General features: G+C 39.4%; 1 protein-coding gene across 1 annotated transcript in view; it reads right to left on the bottom strand.

Moving 5' to 3' along the window:
* Positions 1-21,942, bottom strand: part of ADAM23 (ADAM metallopeptidase domain 23) — a 131,408-nt gene that overhangs the window by 15,658 nt on the left and 93,808 nt on the right. The window contains exons 18-23 of the mRNA XM_031033128.2: positions 16,573-16,623; positions 15,796-15,859; positions 13,972-14,077; positions 11,100-11,219; positions 9,602-9,770; positions 7,510-7,621 (exon numbers count right to left, since the gene is read on the bottom strand). Of these exons, the coding sequence (XP_030888988.2) occupies positions 7,510-7,621; positions 9,602-9,770; positions 11,100-11,219; positions 13,972-14,077; positions 15,796-15,859; positions 16,573-16,623 (622 nt within the window). The remainder of the gene's footprint in view (positions 1-7,509; positions 7,622-9,601; positions 9,771-11,099; positions 11,220-13,971; positions 14,078-15,795; positions 15,860-16,572; positions 16,624-21,942) is intronic.

Genomic DNA, 21,942 nt, shown 5'->3' on the forward strand with positions numbered 1-21,942 from the left:
GCAGATTATTTAAGATTGAGTGTGGGGGGCGGAGGTGCAAGCGTGTGGACCTATACACCCTTTACCTCATCTCCCTGCAAACCAAACGTTCTGGTTTCAGATCACTTTACTAATGGAAAAGAGAGAGTCACTTTGATAAGGCTGCATCACACCGACTGTGTGCTGTGAGACAGTGAAGCAAAACAAAGAACCACAATTTGAACTCACAGTTTCTTAAGGCTTAATACTGGCTTCAATGACCTTTTTGTCTAACTACTCTCCCACAGAAGAGAGAGAACCTTGGATCTCCAACCCTGGTGAGCAGCTGTATTGCATTTTATCACAGGGCAAACAATATGAGTGAGAGTTTCTAGTTTTATCATTAGGTAGGCACAACCTGAGTTCTTAAAAAGAAAAAAAAAAGGATGGGAAACACAACAGAAAACAGAGAAAGTCTACTGAGGGCATTGAGGGGAATGGAAAGAAGACCAACATATAAGGTGGTGGTGATGTTTTCCAAATATGACAATACATTATCATCCAAAATAACCTAAACTGTATCTCAGATTTCCAAATTGTGGAGGCTAATACTGGAATGAAAGGTATTATAGATATAAATACTCATTTTTTTAAGATCCTAGAAAATCACTGCCTTCAGAATACTAAATTAACAAGGATATATTATTTTGTGTTTTTCTTAAGATTTGGGCATTGGAGGGGCGCCTGGGTGGCTCAGTTGGTTAAGCGACTGCCTTCGGCTCAGGTCATGATCCTGGAGTCCTGGGATCGAGTCCCGCATCGGGCTCCCTGCTCAGCAGGGAGTCTGCTTCTCCCTCTCCCGCTCCCCCTCTTGTGCTCTTTCTCTCTCTCACTCTCTCTCTCAAATAAATAAGTAAAATCTTTAAAAAAAAAAAAAAGATTTGGGCATTGGGGGGCGCCTGGGTGGCTCAGTCGTTAAGTGTCTGCCTTCGGCTCAGGTCATGATCCCAGGGTCCTGGGATAGAGCCCCACATCGGCTTCCTGCTCAGCGGGAAGCCTGCTTCTCCCTCTCTCTCGCTCCCCCTGCTTGTGTCCCCTCTCTCGCTGTGTCCCTCTCTGTCAAATAAATAAATAAAATCTTTAACAACAACAAAAAAAAGATTTGGGCATTGGCCCGCAGAGCCAAAATGCATGAAAGTCCTATTACCTCTTCAATTTTTATATAAGCTACAACACTTTCTAATGCTAAATTGTAGGAAACACACACACACTGGTAAAATGTGGTGCTGAATGAATATTTGTTAACTTTTAAAAACTATAACGGCATGAATGATGAATAAAATAGCAATTTAAAGAGGCTTTTGTGTTTGCTACGGACATAATTTTTCACTGTAGAATCAATAAAATTAGGCAATCTGTCATGTGGGTTTTAGAAACCAACCAGAGGAGCAAAGCATTGCTACCTTGCTTCAAATACACATTCCAGATAAACAGATACAGTCTATAATCTCTGCTGAGCAAGAATAATAATTTCCAAATTCTTAACTGATAACCACTCTTAACAGCAAAGCAAGATAAAGTGGGAAAAGTTTTTTCAAAAGTACCTCCCACTCCCCGCCCCGTTTGCCCGCCTTCCCTCCCATTACCTTTAATTCTGGTACACTGAAAATGTATGTAAAGTACACTTGACTCTTTATCATTGATACTTAACAGGGCTATCTCTTCCAGTGGGTCATGACTCAACCTGCTTTTAAACTGACGTGAATTAATCGAGTGGCTCGCAAGTGGGTGGATTTTTATAGGGGACAAATTTGAAAACCGAGAGTTTAGCTGCTCCTCACAGCTACAAAGGACTTATCTTCTTATTAAAAAAAAAACACAAAAAAACCCAAAACCAACCCTTGGACCTTTGGGGGCCTGTGCTGTCGTTTTCCTTCTGTACTAATTTATTAATGACGTAATGTCATTGTTCATTCATTCACTCGTTCATTTGTTATCCACTAACTGTCTTTTTTTTTGTTCCAGGAACTATGCCAGGCACATGACACACCTTAGTTTTCTTCACATCCCACCAAACCTGGAGATGGAACTTGTAAAGATTCTAGCCTATTAGGGACTCGACTTTGTTCCCTAACTCTTTAACGTACTTACCATCCCATTGTAACTTGTTTGTGGAAATTCTTTAATACCTAGCAGTATGTCTTCATTTTTGTTTTCTCATTAATTTCTGTTGTTTGTTGGTTTATTGTTATCATTGTTTTTCATTTGGGTTCCCTGCTATCTAGGATCACACATGCTAAAAAGGCAGAACTTTTTAATAAGCCTGTGATACTAAGATACAAACTATAACTTTCCTCCTTTTCATAAGACTTTCTACTTTACATGTAGAATTCTTCCACAGACAGGTCATGCTTCAGATAGCGTGAAATTGTGCTTTTGAAACTGAGTAGTTGGGTTTTTTTTCATACTTTTAGAGAGTTTCTGGAACAAAATGGTGCATTATTTCATCCATGTGATTCTAATGAGCCAAAGGGACTATAATCCTGCATCCCTTAATACTTCAAAGGCAGGAGGCATCAAAGCCATCGTTTGTGCTCTATAAGCCAAAGTTCTTTCTGCAGGGATTTGTGATTTTTCTAAAATTTAAGATTAGAAGTAAATACTAAATATACTCTTTAGAGTATAATACTGGCGCAGCTCCATATTTCAATGTTAGACACACAATCAGATCTCCTTACTCTTTTCCATGAAATTAAAAAATAAATTCATTTTCAGATACATTGGGACAAATGTCTAAAAAAGATGAAAAACAAATTATTTCATATAAGAATACTATTTCAGTCAGTTTATACTGTCAATGAAAATATCATCGAGGGGCGCCTGGGTGGCTCAGTCATTAAGCATCTGCCTTCGGCTCAGGTCATGATCCCAGGGTCCTGGGATCGAGCCCCGCATCAGGCTCCCTGCTCAGTGGGAAGCCTGCTTCTCCCTCTCCCACTCCCCCTTGTTTGTGTTCCCTCTCTCACTGTGTCTCTCTCTGTCAAATAAATAAATAAAATCTTAAAAAAAAAAAGAAAATATCGAGTTTTTCTGAACTCAAACAAAATAAACTCAGTTACTAAAAAAATTTTAAACCTGGTAAATCCTTAGGTTATTAATGAGGCCATTATTAAAAGGAGAAAAATACGTAGGTGATATATAATTATACATGAGCATAAACATATATGGTAATCATAATATCTAATCATCTGAACTACAAAATCAAAGATTTGTGCATTCACAAAGGAAGTTATCAACAAGATAAATGCAAAAGGTACAGGGAAACACTAAATAATACCCCTCAAGGTATTAAGGCTTATTAAGTGCTAATAATATAATACTCCCTTGGCAAGTAATGGATCCGCTAACCAGCTTAATCATTACCTGGTTACTGTTTCACCCCTTCAACTTATTGCTATGCTGTGAGAACCAGCAGAATAACTGAATACTCAGCTTTAAATGAGGCAGTGCACAATAAGAGAAAAAGCATTTGGCTCAAGATCAGGTGATCTGTTTGATTCTTGGCTCTGTCCTTACCTAGCAGTTAACCTGGATAATTAAGTTCGTTTTCTCATTTGCAAAGCAGTGGGTCTGGACTGAATGGCCACTAAAGCCCTTCTATCTCTGATTTGATGACTATGGACATAATGAGAGGGGCTGACCAAAGCTCCCAGGAACAGTCTCTGCCCTTCCTTATCACTGAAAACATGTGATATGTTCCAGTTTCTTCTCTTCCCTCCTGTAATGGTGATGCAAACCATCCAGTGAGAGACATTCCATTGTATTGCATAATAAGCACGGTGCAAAGATGCCCACAAATTGTCAAAAATTATTCTACCCCATGAGGATAAACCAAAATAATTTCTCCCCGTGAATTCAGTGGACACATGTTGGGAGAAGAGGGACCATAAGAGTCTTCATATGTGAAATAAATGGCAATGTGGAGAACATGAGTGAAGTAATATGTAATAGAAAATCTTTTTAAAAAAAAATCCCCGCTCACATGGTTTTTGCTTTGAAATGCTATTTCCTGTCTTTTAATAATTTTGGTTTGAGAGGTTGGAGCAAATAAACCAATGTGCTTTAAAACTGTGGGTCAAAAAAAAAAAAAACAAAAAAAAAACTGTGGGTCAACAAGTGCACAGTGACTTCAATGGCAATATTTTTATGTGTGCTTTTTTTTTTTGTCCCTACCCAGATAAGAGGTTGAATTTTTATTCTTCCAGAAACTTATCGTTAAAATAAAATTTCCAAACCACATGGGCTCATTTCTGATGCCCCCAAATAAACTGAACCAAAGTCACAGAGTTCTCCTTGATTTTTACTAATTAGGCTTAGAGCCAGAGGTCTACAGTTGGATACAATTTATCTTTTATGCCAACGTTTGGAATAAAAAAGGCAATATTTTCAATTTTCTTTTGAATTTTTTTCTCCCTAACAAGAAAGCACACTGAAATTAAATAAAACTAAGTATTTTTTAATATGCTGTCACTGTATCTATACAAAAAACCTTCATCTATGGATAGGACAGGCCAGATCATTTGGGTGTTGCCCATTATATATGGCAGGCAACTGAGAAGCACCCCCTGTGATCGGTAAGGCAAGGGTCAACCAAACTAATTCGATCACGAGAAAGAATACTTGGCAATTAGAGGAAACCTGAGGCACCTCACAAGCAGTTGAACCTACAGTCAGGAAAGTACAGAATGTTTCAATGTCTGGAGTTCACGACCTGCTCCTCTTCAACAAGGCAATACAACAAATGATTACTGATAAACTGAAAATCAGCACTAACATGCACCATTTTATTTCCTTCACATGTTCCCAACAGGAAAGGATGTAACATTTATTAAGTGCCTACAGTACACCAAGGATATGTAGTCGTTTGATTGTAGACAGTCAATAAATATTTGCTATCTGGATAAAATTAGACATAAAGTCCAGAGTTTCTCTCTTACCATTCTCTTTTAGGCAGAGTATCAAAAATAAAATCACGAAACTCACTACAAGGTGTTAAACTTTGATTTCTGTTGTTTCTCATTTTACTAGTGTATTAACAGAGTTTTCTATAGAGGCTGGAAAGATATTAATAACCATTATAGACAGAGCTATTATTTAGTCATACTAAAATTACTTGCCTTTTCTGGCAATCTAATAATTTACAATAATGACTGCTCTTCATTTGTAGTAATTAATGGCTTTTTTCAATTTAATCAAGATTACTGCAGTCACGAGGATTTTAACAATTTTAGAACCAGTGGGTGCCTTTACTTTAGTGACTCCACTGTCTTCGTTAAAAATGAAAAAAGAAAACATGCAACAGAAAGAAACATACCAGGATGTGTATATGGATTACCTCTGAGTTGTGGAATTAAGCATGATTTTTATTTCCTTTTGAATCTTTTCTGTATTTTCAAAATTCTCTAGTATTACTTGAGTGGTCATAAAAGTTATTTTTAAAAGATAATAGAGAATAGCACCACGGGAACAAGGAAAATTAAGACGGAAGGCAGCCGTGAATCTCCTCTTCTCCAGAATGCAGCTGCTTACGCCTCCAACTAAACTTTCTAGGCATGGGTGGGCGAGGGAATGGGGAACAGACAGAAGCAGACACCTGATAATCCCCCACCCCACCTAATGAAAAAGGACAGAGGTTAAGCCATTTGAGCTCTGCTCCTCTCTTCAGGCATCTTTATACATCACTTGAAGAGACAGCATCTAGATCTTCAGGAGAATGAAGAGAAACTAACGTGCCATGGAGAGAAAATCTGGAAAGCGTGAACGTCTGCTTCCCTTGTAAGAGCTTTAAATCTGCTCTAAATCTAACTTCTGAGGGTGGATCCAAGAATTTTTTGTTCCAGTTTTAACGTAACTAAAGACTAAATGTAAAAGTGGAATTGGTTCCTTTTTACAAATAGAAGAAGGGGAACAGAAATAGACTGTGAGGGCATGACTATGATTCTTACAGAATTTAATTTCATGGCCATATTCCGCAAATGCATGGAGAGTGTTAAACACGCCCACCATTACTGAACATTACACATGCACCCGGACCAGCTAAATCTCTTCAGAAATTGAGGACCACGGAGCTTCATACATTTTTGAAGTCGTATTTTCCCATATGGACAATGCTGGTTCGGAGATTTTAAATGAGCTTTCATGCAAAACTAAGCAGATCAAAATGATACTATTTCTATATGTATTTTTCCTACCTGCAGGGAAAAAAAAATCATGATAATTATTTATAAAATAAATAAATAAAATAAAATAAATATAAAATATAAATAAAATAAAATAAATATAAAAATAAAACCATTAGTGGTACCATGAAAAGGAAGAAGCTGATGTATGATGTCACCGGGATCCACCCTTTGTTCTAGTAACTCCGGTTTCTCAGGTACAAGGCTATAGATGCTGTAGTAAGCCTATTGCAACTGATGCCTTTTTTAGATCTTTGAAAATCGTATGAGGGCTTGGGAATGGGGGGAATAATGAGAAAGTGATTATATAACCCAATGTAATGGAAGACAATGGGCCTGAGACTGGGCATTTGGGTCCTGGTCCCAACCCTGTGTCTGGTTACCTGGGTCCCAGCCCTGTGTCTGGTTACCTGAGTTACTATAGGATGTCACCTGATTTCAAGGCCTAGGTATTCTCATCTGCAAAATGAGGGTGGTTCTAGATGGCTATTGAGACTCCTTCTAATTCTAAAATTCTAGGGGTGCCTGGGTGGCTCAGTTCGCCGAGCATCTGACTCTTGATTCCAGCTCAGGTCACGATCTCAGGGTCATGGGATTGAGCCCTGAGTCGGGCTTCATGCTCAGCACGAAGTCTGCTTGAGATTCTCTCTCCCCCTCTGCCCCCCCCTCTGCTCACTCTCCCTAAATAAAAAAATAAATAAATACATAAATAAATACATAAATAAATAAAATCTTTTTAAAAAATAAGAAAAAAATAAAATTCTAATTTCTCTCCATCTGATGGCTGATTAAAACAAAGTCCAGATCGTTCATGTTCTCTTTGAAGAATTAAAGTTCTGTGAAGATTTTCAACTTCTTCCTAATCAAAAGTGTGTTTAAACAGAGCATAGAAGACTGCCATCCCCCTCTGGCGGGACTCAAATATTGAGGAACGACTAGAGTCTCACGACAGCCAAAAAGATTGTATCTATTAGAAAACTGGCATAGCATAGACAAACTGTAAAATGATTAACATATGTGATTATGGAAAAAGAAGGTTTAAAGGAAAGAAAGGAAACTGGAAGGAAGGAAACTGGTATATTTACTTCTTCCTAACCTCAGTTCCAAACTAAGGGGAAATTCAAACATTTTTCTTTCGATAACGTCATTCTAGAATCCTTAATTCTGCAGTAACATGAATTATATATTTGAATGGCAAAAAAAGATAATCTGATGTGTCTCCTTTCAAATCTATTAAGTTCTTATATCGGCACCACTGAAAGAGTACCAACAAATTCAGTATGTAATGAATTGAAACTGAAATCACACAAACCCTTGGGTCCTTCATCCTTAGGGGGGTGAAGGTTCCTAACTGGATCCCGGATGCTGCAATCTGTCCCTGCCCAGGTGAAATCACAGATGCAGGTGGCTTCATTACTACACACCTGTGAAGAACAAAGAACAGAGATGGCACATTTTCACTGCGCTTTTCTGAATCTTGGAGATAAATGTAAAAGAGACACGGGGCAGGGCGGAAACTTTTAAAAACCTCTTTGAATTTTTTAGGTCTCCCATGGTTGACAAGGAGAGACAATGATACATTAAATTGTTGAATGGTGTTTTCTTGTTAATTAGAGAGAGAGATCCATTAAAAAAAGAAAACTTTTAATTAAATGTTAATTGCTTATGTTGAAAAAATTACTTAAGTGCACAAATGTCTGGCGCTGTAGTTTTTTCAGAAGTAGTTGTTTCTAAGGAACATACTTTAGAAACATGCTTAATTCAAGAAATTAATAGACACTGGGCTCCAGGGGCAAGGCCAGTGATTAAAGACCAGAAGACATAAATCACCAATGCACTGTTTTACCTCACCATGTCCAATATCACTTTTGTTTGGTAGCATTGTCCCGGACAAAAGAGCACCCTGCCCACCTCCCCTTCTCTTAGTCAGCCAGGCTGAAGACCCCCTAGCATGATGTTTGTCTCCTTTTGCTTGTCCTGGAGACCAAGCAGCATGCTGGAATGGGCTTGTAGTTTTATGAAATAAACCACCATCTGCAAACCAGAGACAGAGGTGTTTAAACTCTTATCTGCCTGTGAGATACATCCAGAGACTGATCATTAGGGATAATAAATTGAATACAAGCTTATTGCTGTAAGAAGCTTTTTAATCTGAAATGTTATAATATCACGATTACGATTAACGATGCTGAATTTGACCTTTTATTTAACAGGATGAAAAAGTGGGAGGGGTAGTAGGAACGAAGGGCCTTTGTAGGCGTTAAGTTTTATGATGTTTTCCGAGCAATAACTGAAAGGTCTGTCCGGTGTTTTTATTTTAACATAGTGATTATTGCACATTGACTATGCCAAGCGCTTTATGTAAAGCATTTAATTTAATCCTCACACTAGCAGCCTGGTGGCTGAGAGAGGGTAAGTGACTTACCCAAAGTCACCAGGAGAGCAAGAAGCAGAGCCAGGATTCAAACCCATGGCTCTTTCTAGCCTCCAAATCCATGCTCTAAATCACTAAGCTATATTGGCTCCACTTATAAGCCTAGGATTCAACCAAACCCAAAATTCTAAATAGTCACTGGGCATGTCTTTCTTAGGCCTCTCTACCTTGTTCTACTCCACATCATCTGCTAGCTATATTCTGAATTAGGTTTACCTTCACTCCAGCATCCTCCTTTTACATTATCACTCTCAATTTCCCCATGTCTCTTTTTTTCCGTTTCTAAATTCTATATAAATTTTTGAAATATCTTTTTTTACTAAGCCAATTTAAATAATTATTAAAATTTGTTTCTAGATATTAAGCCTAGGTTTGCCAGGAAGCGTCTGCCCAACCACTTCATAGAATGGAGTGTATTGTAATTCATTCAACTAGAAATGTAGTTCATAGAATTACAATTACATGCAGGTGTGAGTAGAGAAAGCATCTTCTCTTCAGCTGGCAATGGTCTGAGCATAACCATACGACTTGAAACATGTGAATTCTATCAGTGATCCAACCCCTAGTCTATGTGATCTGGCACATACAGATGCTCAGTATACGTGCTGAGTGGCTAAAAGGGGGTTACTGAGGGGACTAAAGTTATTTTGAATGGTACAAAGTAATGCATAGGGGGTCTATAACTCTTTTAGGAACCGTATCAATTTTCTTCCAACTCTTTAGATGTCAAGCTATAGACAACGTGGCAGATACAATAGCCAGTGATAAAAGAAACAACAAAATAAAACCATATCAATACATATGGGTACTATCCTTAGCAGATAAGGATACTAAGGAAATCATCATTGTCAGGGCATAAATACTGGCAACACTCACAAAAGGAAAATGGCTGGCATGAAAGTCTGACCACTGTGAACTTTCAGGATGCCAGACAATAAAGGTTTGAACCGGAACACAGATGCTTACTTACCCCATGGCCTGAACAGACTTTACCCTTGGAATCAAGTGGGCAGCTACTCATATTCAGGGCCTGAATCTGTAGGCACTTCCGATCTAAACACATCATGGATGGACCACACGGCGTTCCATCTTCTACATAGCCCACATCTGTATCATCATCTAAAATCACATGAGCACCACTGAAAGGAGAAAGATATTCATACAACCATTAGCACCGTAGTTAGAAAGAAAAGTCAACATGAATGAGGCTTGCTCTTCATGAAACTAAAGAGGCTGTCAGTGTACATGGATGGCTCCTAGCATTTCTCCACTTCTACCTTCCTTTCCTTTTCCCCCACTTTCCCAAAATAAAAGAGCACGTTGACAGGAAATACCTTTCATTGTCATTATTATATTGCATGCCATCAAGAAAAACTGTCATTTATTCCAGGAAGGGTCTAACTTGTCTAAGACGAGTTAGAATTGTCTTCAGAACAATTTAAAAGAAAAACACAGGGGATCCTGGGTGGCTCAGGTGGTTAAGTGTCTGACTCTTGGTTTCGGCTCAGGTCATGATCTCATGGGTCGTGAGACTGAGCCCGGCATCAACTGGCTCCGTGCTCAGCGGGGAATCTGCTTGAAGATTCTCTCCCTCTGCCCCTCCCCCAATGTGCATGCTCTCTATCTTTCAAACAAATAAATGTCTTTTTAAAAAAATAAAAGAAAAATACAGCAATCATTTGACCAAGAGAACATTATTCAACCTGTTTACCCAATAAATTTCCTAAATTTTGTTCAAAAATTTTTGCATTTTTCCAAATCTCATATTCACTCACATAAGATGAAGGTCTGCTAATCTAAGGATACTACAGATAAAAGTTTGCAGATGCTAATGGCAATTCTGTAAAAGAATCCCAGAAGTGTTTCAGGCAACAACAGTACCATTTGAATGAAAACGTAGCATCTTAGAATTATGACTACTTTGAAAGGAACAATACTTATTTGGAATATAACATGACTCCCTAGATTAAAAAATAAGCCTCATAATCTCTGTGCCTTGTACTCACAGATAATTGGGACACCAAATGCTTGCCTACAGTATAAATAATATTTTAATAAATACGTTCTGTATGTGATTGACTATTAAACCATCTTCTAAGCCAGAAATATGTTACACAAAGTAAAGCTTAAACTTTTTTTTTGTCATAAAAAATGAAACACATAGTGTTCAAATAGTGACCTATTCCAATGCTCAAAGCTTTAATCATGGGTCAAAATGGATACTGTGAGTCTACTCAATGATCATCATTACAAAGAATGTCCATTACTAATAAGTGGCCTGATTTTTGAGCAAATGTAATTTGCAAATAAATATACAACTTTGTTTTTTTAAAATAACTCTAAACATGAAAGGAGATCATAAAATCAAAGTCAACATTCCTCTTGTGAGAAATAGAAAAATTTCGCTTGATTTTTCTGAATTTGTAGTTCTCGTGATTCATTAGGTTTTCAAACATTTAATATATTACCTGCAGTCAATCACTCGGCCTTGATGATAGAAGGAAGTTGGGATGATCTCACCCTGGAGTTGACCAATACGTGGAGCTCGAGTAAGATTGGTACAGAGTAAAAACCCACAGAACACATCACTGAGCATGTTAAATAAAAACAGAAACAGAACAGGACAGGAGGAATCAAGCTCAACATAATCAAAACTATTCAGTCCACATATATTCAAAAATTGAAAATATTTTCTCTCCTCCTAAATAAAAACGTGTGTTCAGATATTGTTGGTTGGCTATGACCCCCATCCTTCCTTGCTAACAGGATCACAGTTTGTCTGGGTAGCAACATACCCAGCCCCGAGGGATTGATCATGACTGATCGAAGCCAGTCGTGGCACCCCCGGACCCCTATAACCACTTTCCTAGCCATCCCACTGTCCTGCCTCAAAGGACACTAGAGCTCAAAGTGGCCGCTGGATGTTGAGATGTGAGGAAAAGCCAGCTAGGAAGTTGCTGGGGAGAATGTTACTTTCTGGACAAGAGGTTAGAGGCTGACGGGGAGAAAACCTTTTGTTCCGACTCCCACACTGCCTGCCTTTGCATGTGCGGCCTTGGCATCCACCTTGCCATAGCGAGCTCCCCAGCAGCAGGATACACACTCATCATGCTAAGCATTCCAGAGCACAGGGGAGAAATCATCTGGGTCCTTAGTCACACTGTTAAATGACTCAGCCCCCATGAAAGCAGCTATCGCCATCCTCTCTGTTAAGTAAACAATGAGCTCCCCCTTAAAAAAGGTCAAGGAATTGAAATGGCACAACAAAAAAAAAAGAGAGAGAGAGATCCATGTCCAATAAATGCATGAAAATGTACTAAGTTCCACTGGTAATCAAGGAAATGCAAATTAAAACCACAATAATATAGCAGTTTATACCCACCAGAATGGAGAAAAGTAAAAAGTCTGATAATACCAAGTGCTGGTTCAGTATGTGATTCCACAAAATTCTCATATGCATATTATTGATGGTTGAGTTTGCTAGCACACCCATTTTAGAAAATCGTGACATCATCTGGTGGCACTGAAAATACACATACCCTCTGACCTAGCAATTTTTCTTCTAGGTATAGGACTTAGAAGAGTGTCCACGAATGTGCACTAAGTTACATGTACAAGAATACCCATGGCCCCGTCGTTCCTAACAGCCAACACACGGAAACAACCTAAATGACCATTAACGCAGAGTGGAGAGCTACATCATGGTATGTGAGCATGAATACAAATGATAGTAAAACCAATGAACAATAAATATGAAGAGTGACACACACCATGCAAGATGCTTAAAATGCTGAACTTAAGAGGCAAAATACAAAATAATACATGAAGTATGATTCCCAAATGCTATACCAAACTTTTAGGTAAAATGTATTGTTTAGGGAGGAAAACCGAGGCAGCCAAACTCTAAAAGGCAAGAAAGTAATTGTCACAAAAGTCAGGATGATAGTACCTCCAGGAGCAAGATGAGGGCACCTTGTGGGGAAAGATACATTTTCTGGGATGCTGCGAGTTCTGTTTCTTGATTCAGGTAGGGGGTGACATAGGAGGTCATGTAATAATTATTTGGCAAACTGTATATTTGTGTATTATTCACGTTTCTGCTTATATGTTGCATCTCCCAATTTTTGAACGTTTCAGAAAACACGCATTAATTTTCTTTAACTCAGTGGTGGTTGGATATTCTGTTACTAGATAGTCAAAAGCTATCTTTTATACAATGATCCAATCCAATGCCTCCCAAACTTTTTGAAGGGACAAAGACACAGAGAAATGATCAGGTTTGTCTAGGACATTAAGCTAATGAATGAAGCTAATGAAATCCAGGTGTCCAACCACATGGATTTTTAATACTTTAGGCCCCACTTCCTCCTGGTCTCTGTTACCTCAGAAAGAGGATCAATATTTTGGAACATCTGTGCCTCACTCGTGAGACATGAGGTGGGAAGTTCTGTTCTATTATTTTGGTTTAATTTTAAAGAAACTATGGTCAAAGATTTGTTGCCTCGTCAGCCTCATCCACCATCAAAGGCTGCATGCAAAAGCAAAGTTTCATGAAACACAACAGAGAGATCATTAACTAGAAAAATGAAACTTCTTTAAATCCTTGCTCTGCTTCAGAATTGTGAGAATCCTCATTGTTATGGAAGGGTAATGAAGGAAATTTGGCCCATAACTTGATGGTCTCATAGGTCCATGTCATTGAGTTAACCTTAATAAACTATTAAATCACAATTTTAATGTTCCTCGACTAATCCAGGGAAAATATTACCAACGTACTCTGAAAATATGTCATTTCCTGAGTAAAGATGCCTCCGGAATGCACTAACTAGATGCTTTATAGAAGGGGGAAAAAATCTGATATGGACATTAGATGTTTAATTAAATCAAATGGTATTGCACTCATGGAAAAATCAAAAATATATATTACTTCATTTTGAATTGTCCCCCAAATATATACAGTCTACATATTTTGCTTGTAGAGTTCTGTGTATAGTAGGACATTCATAGGCCATATGTTCCAGCAAAAGTAGAAAATTAAGACCTAATAGCACTTTATAATACCTTAGCAACGTGTCTTTTCAAAATAAGCATCAAGTAAAATACAACATATGAGACATGTTCTGAAGTTTACAGAAATGTTGTGAGTCTATATCACAGTTAACAGCTTGGTCCACAGCAATTTGCTTCTAGATATACTAACGTATTTTTTTGAAATACATACTGTAAAATTTTAAATAGTTGAGTATTTATTAAAAATCAGTAACATTTATTTCGTGCTCAATTTACATTTGAATCAGGGCTTCCAAATCACTCATCGTGCCCCCAAAGCTGACCACTCACTGTTTGCTGCACTGGATCCATCGGTCTCCGTCCCTCCCGCAGTTTCCCTTCTCAGTGCCTTCTGTGTTTAGCTTTTCATAACAGAACTTGTCAGACCCGGAAGCCTCTTTTGGAGAAGAGCACAGGAAGACAATGTGTTTTAGCTGTCTTTGTTATGCACAACCAGCAGCACCAAAGGTAAATGTTTAACAACTGGTTCTCCAGAAAAAGAAAAAAAGAAAAAAATCCCCACTCTTAGCATTTGCCAATTTCCATGGTGTAAATACCATCGTGTCAATTTCCATGGTGTAACACATGGCTAATTTCAAGCTATCAATGTGATGGCAACAGGCTTCTGAAATTCCTCAAAACCTCACACTTGGCTCTTGCAAGCTACTCCAAGACAGCTCCCACACACTGCTGTTTTTAACTTGAGAAACAAACTGATTTCAATTCTTGTTGGTGGGTTTGAGGGAGAGAGGGAGGGAGGGAGGAAGGGTCATCAGCAGGAATTAGGGAAGTGGCACTTAGAAAACGAAGAAAGATTCTTAGGCCTGTTTTATACAAGTATTAAAAGATACTATAAAATCTTAGGCAATTAAGATTTTATGTCGACACTTGGGTTTTGGTATTTAAACCTTTTAAAAGACAAATATGCCTCTATTATCTTTCCTCTTTCAAAACTGAAGCACTGACAGTAAATCTTTCAGTTACATGATATTTGCCAAACACTGAAATCACTCCTGCAGGCGCTCTGTTATCTCGTGTGCTTTTCTTTTCTCCCGTGACCCAGTCTCAGCCAGCAAGACAGACCCATTTCTCTCTGCTGTGGTCTGGCCCCCATGAACTGAAGATTAAAAGGACAGGCACTGTAAACGTCAGGAAGAGAGTAAGTGCATTGGGGCGCCTGCGTGGCTCAGTCAGTTAAGCATCTGCCTTCAGCTCAGGTCATGATCCCGGGGTCCTGGGATTGAGCCCCTTGTCATCAAGGCTCCCTGCTTAGCAGAGTCTGCTTCTCCCTTCCCCTCACCCCTGCTCATGCTCGCTTGCTCTCTCTCTCTCTCAAATAAATTTTTTTAAAAATCTTAAAATCTTTAAAAAAAAAAAACATTTAGGGACTGTACTGAGAGCCAGGACCATGTACCCAAATCTCTGGGTCTGCACCTCAGGAAGGACCTGCATTTCTTCCTTTCAAATTGAGATGATAAAACTACAGAATTTTTAAAAGTAAGTCTGGTACTTCCCTGAGGTAAAGGAACAAAAGGCTAACCTGAGGGATAGTGGTTAAACCCAAGGTACAGAATGAGAGTGATTCACACAAGTGGCTAGATAATAATGTGACAGCCACACTGAACCCAATCTTTGCAGGTGCGTGTGACATCCCCTCTCTGACAGCCCCATCACTGTGTGACACGGCTTGGTTCTGATGACAAGTCCCCAGCTTCAACAGCTCTTTTCTGTGGTTTTTGTGACTGAGATTCACAGTTCTCTTTATTCTCACCCTTTTCTGGATTTTTTTAAAAACCATCACTTCAGGGGCGCCTGGGTGATGCAGTCAGTTAAGCATCCAACTCTTGGTTTCAGCTCAAGTCGTGATCTCGGGGTCGTGGGATTGAGTCCCGCATGGGGCTCCCTGCTCAGCATGGAGTCTGCTTGAGACCCTCTCTCCCTCTCTCTCTGCCCCTCCCCACTTTCTCTCTCTCTAAAATAAATAAATAAATCTTAAAAAAATACAATAAAATAAAAACATCACTCCAAGCTATCCATGCCTTCAGCGACACTGGCAGAGCAGGATAATACCCAGAGAAACCGTGTGCAATCACCAAGCAGGAAAACGCGACTTACTTGTCCCCCACACGTGCTGACATTGGTTGTCCCGGGTCTTGCACTCCCCATTGTAACAGCGGCCCTGGGGACAGGGACACACGTTAGGAGGCCCATGCAGCCAGTTCCCTTGTCCCCAGATCTGCACTGCAAGGTCTCCTTTTGTTGTTATTTGGATTAGTTGATTTGTTTTTTCACTCCATACCCCAATATTTTCACAGTGAAAATAAAAATCACAAACATCTTAAGGGAAGCACAACAGACAGTTAAATTCTGAAACTCAGAACAGACCTCAGAGTACAGCTCTTTAAGTCAAAACTAATCCCCTGAAATTTTAAATTTTATGGAAAACAAACGTTGGTACACTTCCTTGGGCGATTCCAAAATGATTTTTAGCTTCTTTGGGGTATGAATGTTACATTATAACATGGCTTCAGAAAAGACAAAACCCACATCATCACATACGATAGCACATTATAACAGTCATATTTTCCCATTAGAGGCTGATGTTATTGAAAGATGGTCACAACTCAGTAAATTAGATTCCTAATTCTTTAGTCATTATATTTTTTCTTTGCCCTCAATCTGGACAATTTGTCACCAGAGTTAAATATCATACTAGATTTAGTATTTAATATGCCATGAAGCAACACGGAATTAGAAGTCCATTGCAATAATGTATGGTTCTTTGAGTTGCGATTTCCCTTTGAAGATATATTCATCGGAAAGGAAAAAAAAAAAGAAACCTCACAAACTAGTCCTTTTAAAATTAGATTGAAAACTTAGAGCCCAGCATACCTGATTTTGATTGCATGCATATCCATCTTGTTTATGAAGGTTTGGTGGGCACTGAAAAATACAATGTTTTTCATTAATGTTCAACATAAGTACCTTCACCTTATGTGTATAACATATAAATATGCAAAAAAAAAAAAGCAAGCATGGTGACTATATAATTGGGAATGTCTAGAAAAACATGAGTAACCCCTTAAGTAGGTTATCCAAACTACTTCTTCTATTATTGGTAAAAATAATAAATTCATCCATGCAGTGAGTACTTTTTACTTCTCCGTTTTCCCTGAGGTGGACTAAAGTAGGAAATTACATTCACTTGCTTACAGAGTCAAAAGTAGAAGGAATTAAAACGGACAACAAAGGGCATGAATCAGCTTGTTATGTAGGAGTGGACACATTTGGGAACTAACTCACAGGACCTTTCTCAGCCCTGGGAAGTGTCAAATCTGCATTCGACACCCCTGACGCTCACCTCTAGGCCACATTATTGAAAAAGAAGAAATAGTCTCTCAACTCAATGTGAGTGCTGCATCTCCAGTATGTCCCTGACCTCTCCAACTACAGACATGCTACTAGAACAATTGTGATGGATGGTTATTTCTTTTTCCAGGTCTGTTTATCAAGTCATTGTTTAAAAGTACACTTCATTTCCCCAAAAAGTTACTCTGAATGAACTAAAACTTTTACTCTCGGGGCACCTGGGTGGCTCAGTCGGTTAAGCGACTGCCTTCGGCTCGGGTCATGATCCTGGAGTCCCGGGATCGAGTCCCGCATCGGGCTCCCTGCTCGGCAGGGGGTCTGCTTCTCCTTCTGACCCTCTTCCCTCTCGTGCTCTCTGTCTCCCATTCTCTCTCTCAGATAAATAAATAAAATCTTAAAAAAAAAACAAAACTTTTACTCTCTATGCATTTTATTTGCCACATTTGCGAGAGCTGAAAACGGTTCAAGTCAAAGGCTCTAGTACAGTGTTCAAAGCAAATATGCAAAGAAAAAGCAATATACAGGGAAAGCAAGTGAGTAAGAAACGGTCTTCGCCTTCTCAGTAAAGGACTGTTCCGCTTTTCCCATTGGTCAGGTCCCAAACCATGAAGTTATCCTCTGTCTCTCCTTCTCTCACACCCTCCTTCCAGTCTGTCAACCAATCCTACTAGGCCTACCTTCAAACTAGAATCACAATCTGACCACTTTCCTCCATCTCCACTGCCAACCCCCAGTCCAATCTGCCATCATCCCTCACCTGAATTATGCAGCAGCCTCCAACTGATTGCCCTGCTTCCATCCCTATTCAGCTACTGGAGTGTCCTTCTAAACACGTAAATCCCATTGTGTTGCTCCTCTGCTCGATGGCTTCCCAACATACTCAATGGACGTCAAAGTTCAACACAATCCGCACTTTGCTGTCCCCCCAACTCCATCCTCTCTCTGACCTCATCCCTGCTCTGCCATGCCTGAGCTGACTCTCTGCCAACGTGCCAGGCATGCTTCCCACCCCATGGCTTTGCCCTTGCCCTTCCTTCGATCTTCCCCCAGGTTTCTGCACAGTTTGCTCTCAAAAACTGTAAGACCTCCCATGGTGGCATTCTCCATTCCCCATTTCCTGGTGTTTTCCTTCCCCGTAGAACTTATCACCTCATATTCATATACGTTACTTATTTGTTTGTCTATTGCCCCCATCCCACACACGCAGGGGTTGTATGCGTGATTCCCTGCTGCCACCCTCGCAGCTGGAACAAAACCGGACTCAATTATTATTGAGTAAGTGCTCAATTACTATTGGCTAACTGGATAAATAAATGAATGACCCATGCAGACACAATCAAGTTACTCTGTTCTGGGGCGCCTGGGTGGCTCAGTTGGTTAAGCATCTGCCTTCGGCTCAGGTCATGATCTCAGGGTCCTGGGATGGAGCCCCCGCATCAGGCTCCCTGCTCAGCAGGAAGTCTGCTTCTCCTTCTCCCTCTGACCCTCCCCCGCCTCACTTGTGCTCTCTCTCAAATAAATAAATAAAATCTTTTTTTAAAAAGTTACTCTGTTCTGCACATCTCAAGCTGTTTATCAAGTTCACTACAGAAAGGTAATAGAACTAATTTAGAATTCGCAATTGCTAAGAAGCACTAACTTAAAAGGAACACTTTGAGATAAAATGCTTTGGTTCTATATCTTTCTAAAGAATAACTAACTTTCATATAAGCCTTCATTCACTATAGCTTTTCAATCAATCGGATGATGACCACTCAAAGGACATAAATTATCAGCGCCAAAACCTGGCCTACTTGGGCCAGTAGCATAGAAACAGATCCTCGTGGGCCCCTTCATCCACCCAAATCCAGTCCAGATGCAATCAGTATCTTATTAATCAACTAACAGTAATTATTCACTTACTCCGAGATGAATACAATCACATCGAACAAAAATGCAAAAGAAATGTTGGTACTAGAATAGGTATATCAGGGTCTAAAATTAACTTATCACAGTTGACTTTTGTGATGTTTCAATAAAAAAATTTTTTGTAGAACTCTTTACTAATTAAAAAAAAAAAAAGCCCTGATTATAAACTGTTACAGCTACATGCAAGATTTCTTTTATTTTTTTTTATTTTTTAAAGATTTTATTTATTTTTCAACAGAGAGAGAGACAGCAAGAGAGGGAACACAAGCAGGGGGAGTGGGAGAGGCAGAAGCAGGCTTCCCGCGGAGCAGGGAGCCCAATGCGGGGCTCGATCCCAGGACCCTGGGACCATGACCTGAGCCGAAGGCAGGCGCTTAAGGACTGAGCCACCCAGGCGCCCTACAGGCAAGATTTCTAATCAATTTATTTTTAGTTTAGGCTAATAAAAGCAAGTTGCTTATCACTGAAATGTTTAACATGGGGAATTATGGAATGTCTTACATTCTCTGGGGACATTTAAAACAGAAGAACCATACCGCTCGCTTCGGCAGCACATATACTAAAACAGAAGAACCATAAATCTGTGTCCTTTATTCTACCTGTGAGTAGAGCTCTAGATTCGGTCTCTAAATGCCCTCCCAGCCCCCAGTTTCAGGCTGTGCAGGAAAGTTCACAGGAGGCAGCCTTCAACAGTGCAGTAGCATTTAAATGTGCTTATTTTTAATTGTGTTAAACCACCCATATAGATGGCATCTTTTATAGCGCCAACAAGATATATTTCCTACATTTTTCAAAAATACCTTTATTATATCATCCAGTATCGTTTGCCAAGGATTTCTCTCAGTTGCACAAGTATTGTTTATTCTGTGATAAACTGTGAATTTAAAAAGTAGCTCAAAGGCATCAGTAAAGGCTAAGATCAAAATTAAGCAAAGACTGAGATACGAGGCATACAGTCATAATGTTGCCAATGATGCTGATTCTCAGAGACGCAGAGATTCTCTGAGATCCCCTTTTTCCTAATCATAATTAGTATCAATTAAATACAAGGCTCACTGCCCTGTTACAAAGCAGAAGAATTCTGGGGGATCCTAACTCCCTCTACTCCAATTATCTATTTCAGGCACATTCTGGTCATATAAGGAAATTATTGCTAAAAGAACATGCTATTCTAATATGCCACTTAGAAATTAATTTAACAGCGCAATTTTCACCTTACATACATACATGAGGCAAAAGGAACGTTTTAGGGCACCTGGGTGGTTCAGTCAGTTAAGCGTCCGACTCTTGATTTTGGCTCAGGTCATGGTCTCAGGACCCTGAGATCGAGCCCCACATCAGGCTCCACGCTCAGTGCAGAGTCTGCTTGTCCCTTTCCCTCGCCCCCGCCCCCCTGCTTGCTCTTGCTCACTCCCACTCCCTCTGTCTCAAATAAATAAATAAAATCTTAAAAAAAGAATGTTTTAAAAATTTAGACACTGGAATATTAAGTTGAACATAGAGCCCTCATTATAAAAGCCTTATTTCCAGTAAATTCTATGGCAATTCAGGAATTAAAGGCTGAAATGAAAATACTGTACTTCGAAAAGAGCTGAAACACAGAACCAAAACCATATATGATGGGTATAAGAATAGTAGTATTCTACAAAACTAAAAATATAACTCAGTGAAACAGTATACCAGGATTGTCACAAAACATAAAACTTGGCATAAAACACAAAACCCACAATTCTAACACTCCTTTTACTATATTCTAGGAAAATTGCAAAGAAACCCATTTACATATATAAATAGAAGAAACAGATATGCATAAAAATCAATAAAGAATAGCCTGAACATATTTCACTGTATCACATCCTTAAAAGGGTCCCTTTGAATTGCATCTCAGATAATACACATCAAGAGCTTCCAAAAAGGTTAGTTAGAAACCTTTGTCTCCCTCCCCTCTTGTTTTTTCCCAGTGAAGGGAACTCAGGATACCTCCAGCTATTTTGCTGCCACACTCCATTCCCCCTGAGGCAGGTAGAGTGACCGAATGACTGACAAACCTGGGAAGAATTACTGGCCCTTTGGCTCGGTTCTGCCATTCTTCTCTTGCCTACTCACATAAATCATACTACTCTCGCTGCTCCTCCAACACATACAAGACAACGGCCAATCTCTGCAAGGAGAAGTCGCTCCAGACCCACTTTGTCAATGACCTGTTCCTACAGCCTGAATCTAGGATCTATAAAGAGCTCATTTAGTTCTCACACTAAGTTATGGCTTCCAACTTGGCCATATTCAATACGAAAAATAGTATTTTGACCGCCAACTGTACTCTATTTATGGGGAGTCCCTTAGAAACCATAATACCTGGCAACAGATAACTCCATTATTTCTGGGCAATTTATCCTAAGGAGCGAATCCTGAACGAGAAATATGCATAAAGAAAAGATGTTCACTGCCGTATTAATTACAATAATGAAAAACCGCCAACAACCTAAATATCCACCACTGGATAACAAGTCACCAGTCAACTGATGAATCCACATGATGGACTCTCGTGCAATTGTAAAAAGGGTATTTATAAAAACTGAGTAATAGTACAGGAACATGTTTTTGAAGTCATGTCAGAGAAAAAATAAAAGTAGAATGAAATCCAAAATTCTTACCTATTCCCTAACTGCCTTGATCCCTGACTTCCTCTTGATTTTTTCCCACTACTCTCCAGTAATCCCCGCTTTCATTCCATTTCTTGAAGAAGCCAAGCTTCCTAACTCGCTGTTTTCTGACTAGCTCCTTCTGTGCTTTTCTACTTAAATGCCAACTCCTCCAGGAAAATACACCTGAGCACCCCACCTAAAGCCCCCCACCCCATATCCCACATCACCTTACATTACCCTTAGCACTTAGCACCACCAGATGTTTTTGTTGACTTATGTCTCCACCTGCAGAATGTAAGTTCCGTAATTGCAAGGACTTGCCTATCTCGTTCCCTACCAT

The sequence above is a fragment of the Leptonychotes weddellii genome, chromosome 3 (genome assembly GCF_054177405.1).
Source record: "Leptonychotes weddellii isolate Sample4059 chromosome 3, ASM5417740v2, whole genome shotgun sequence".
Lineage (NCBI taxonomy): Eukaryota > Metazoa > Chordata > Mammalia > Carnivora > Phocidae > Leptonychotes > Leptonychotes weddellii.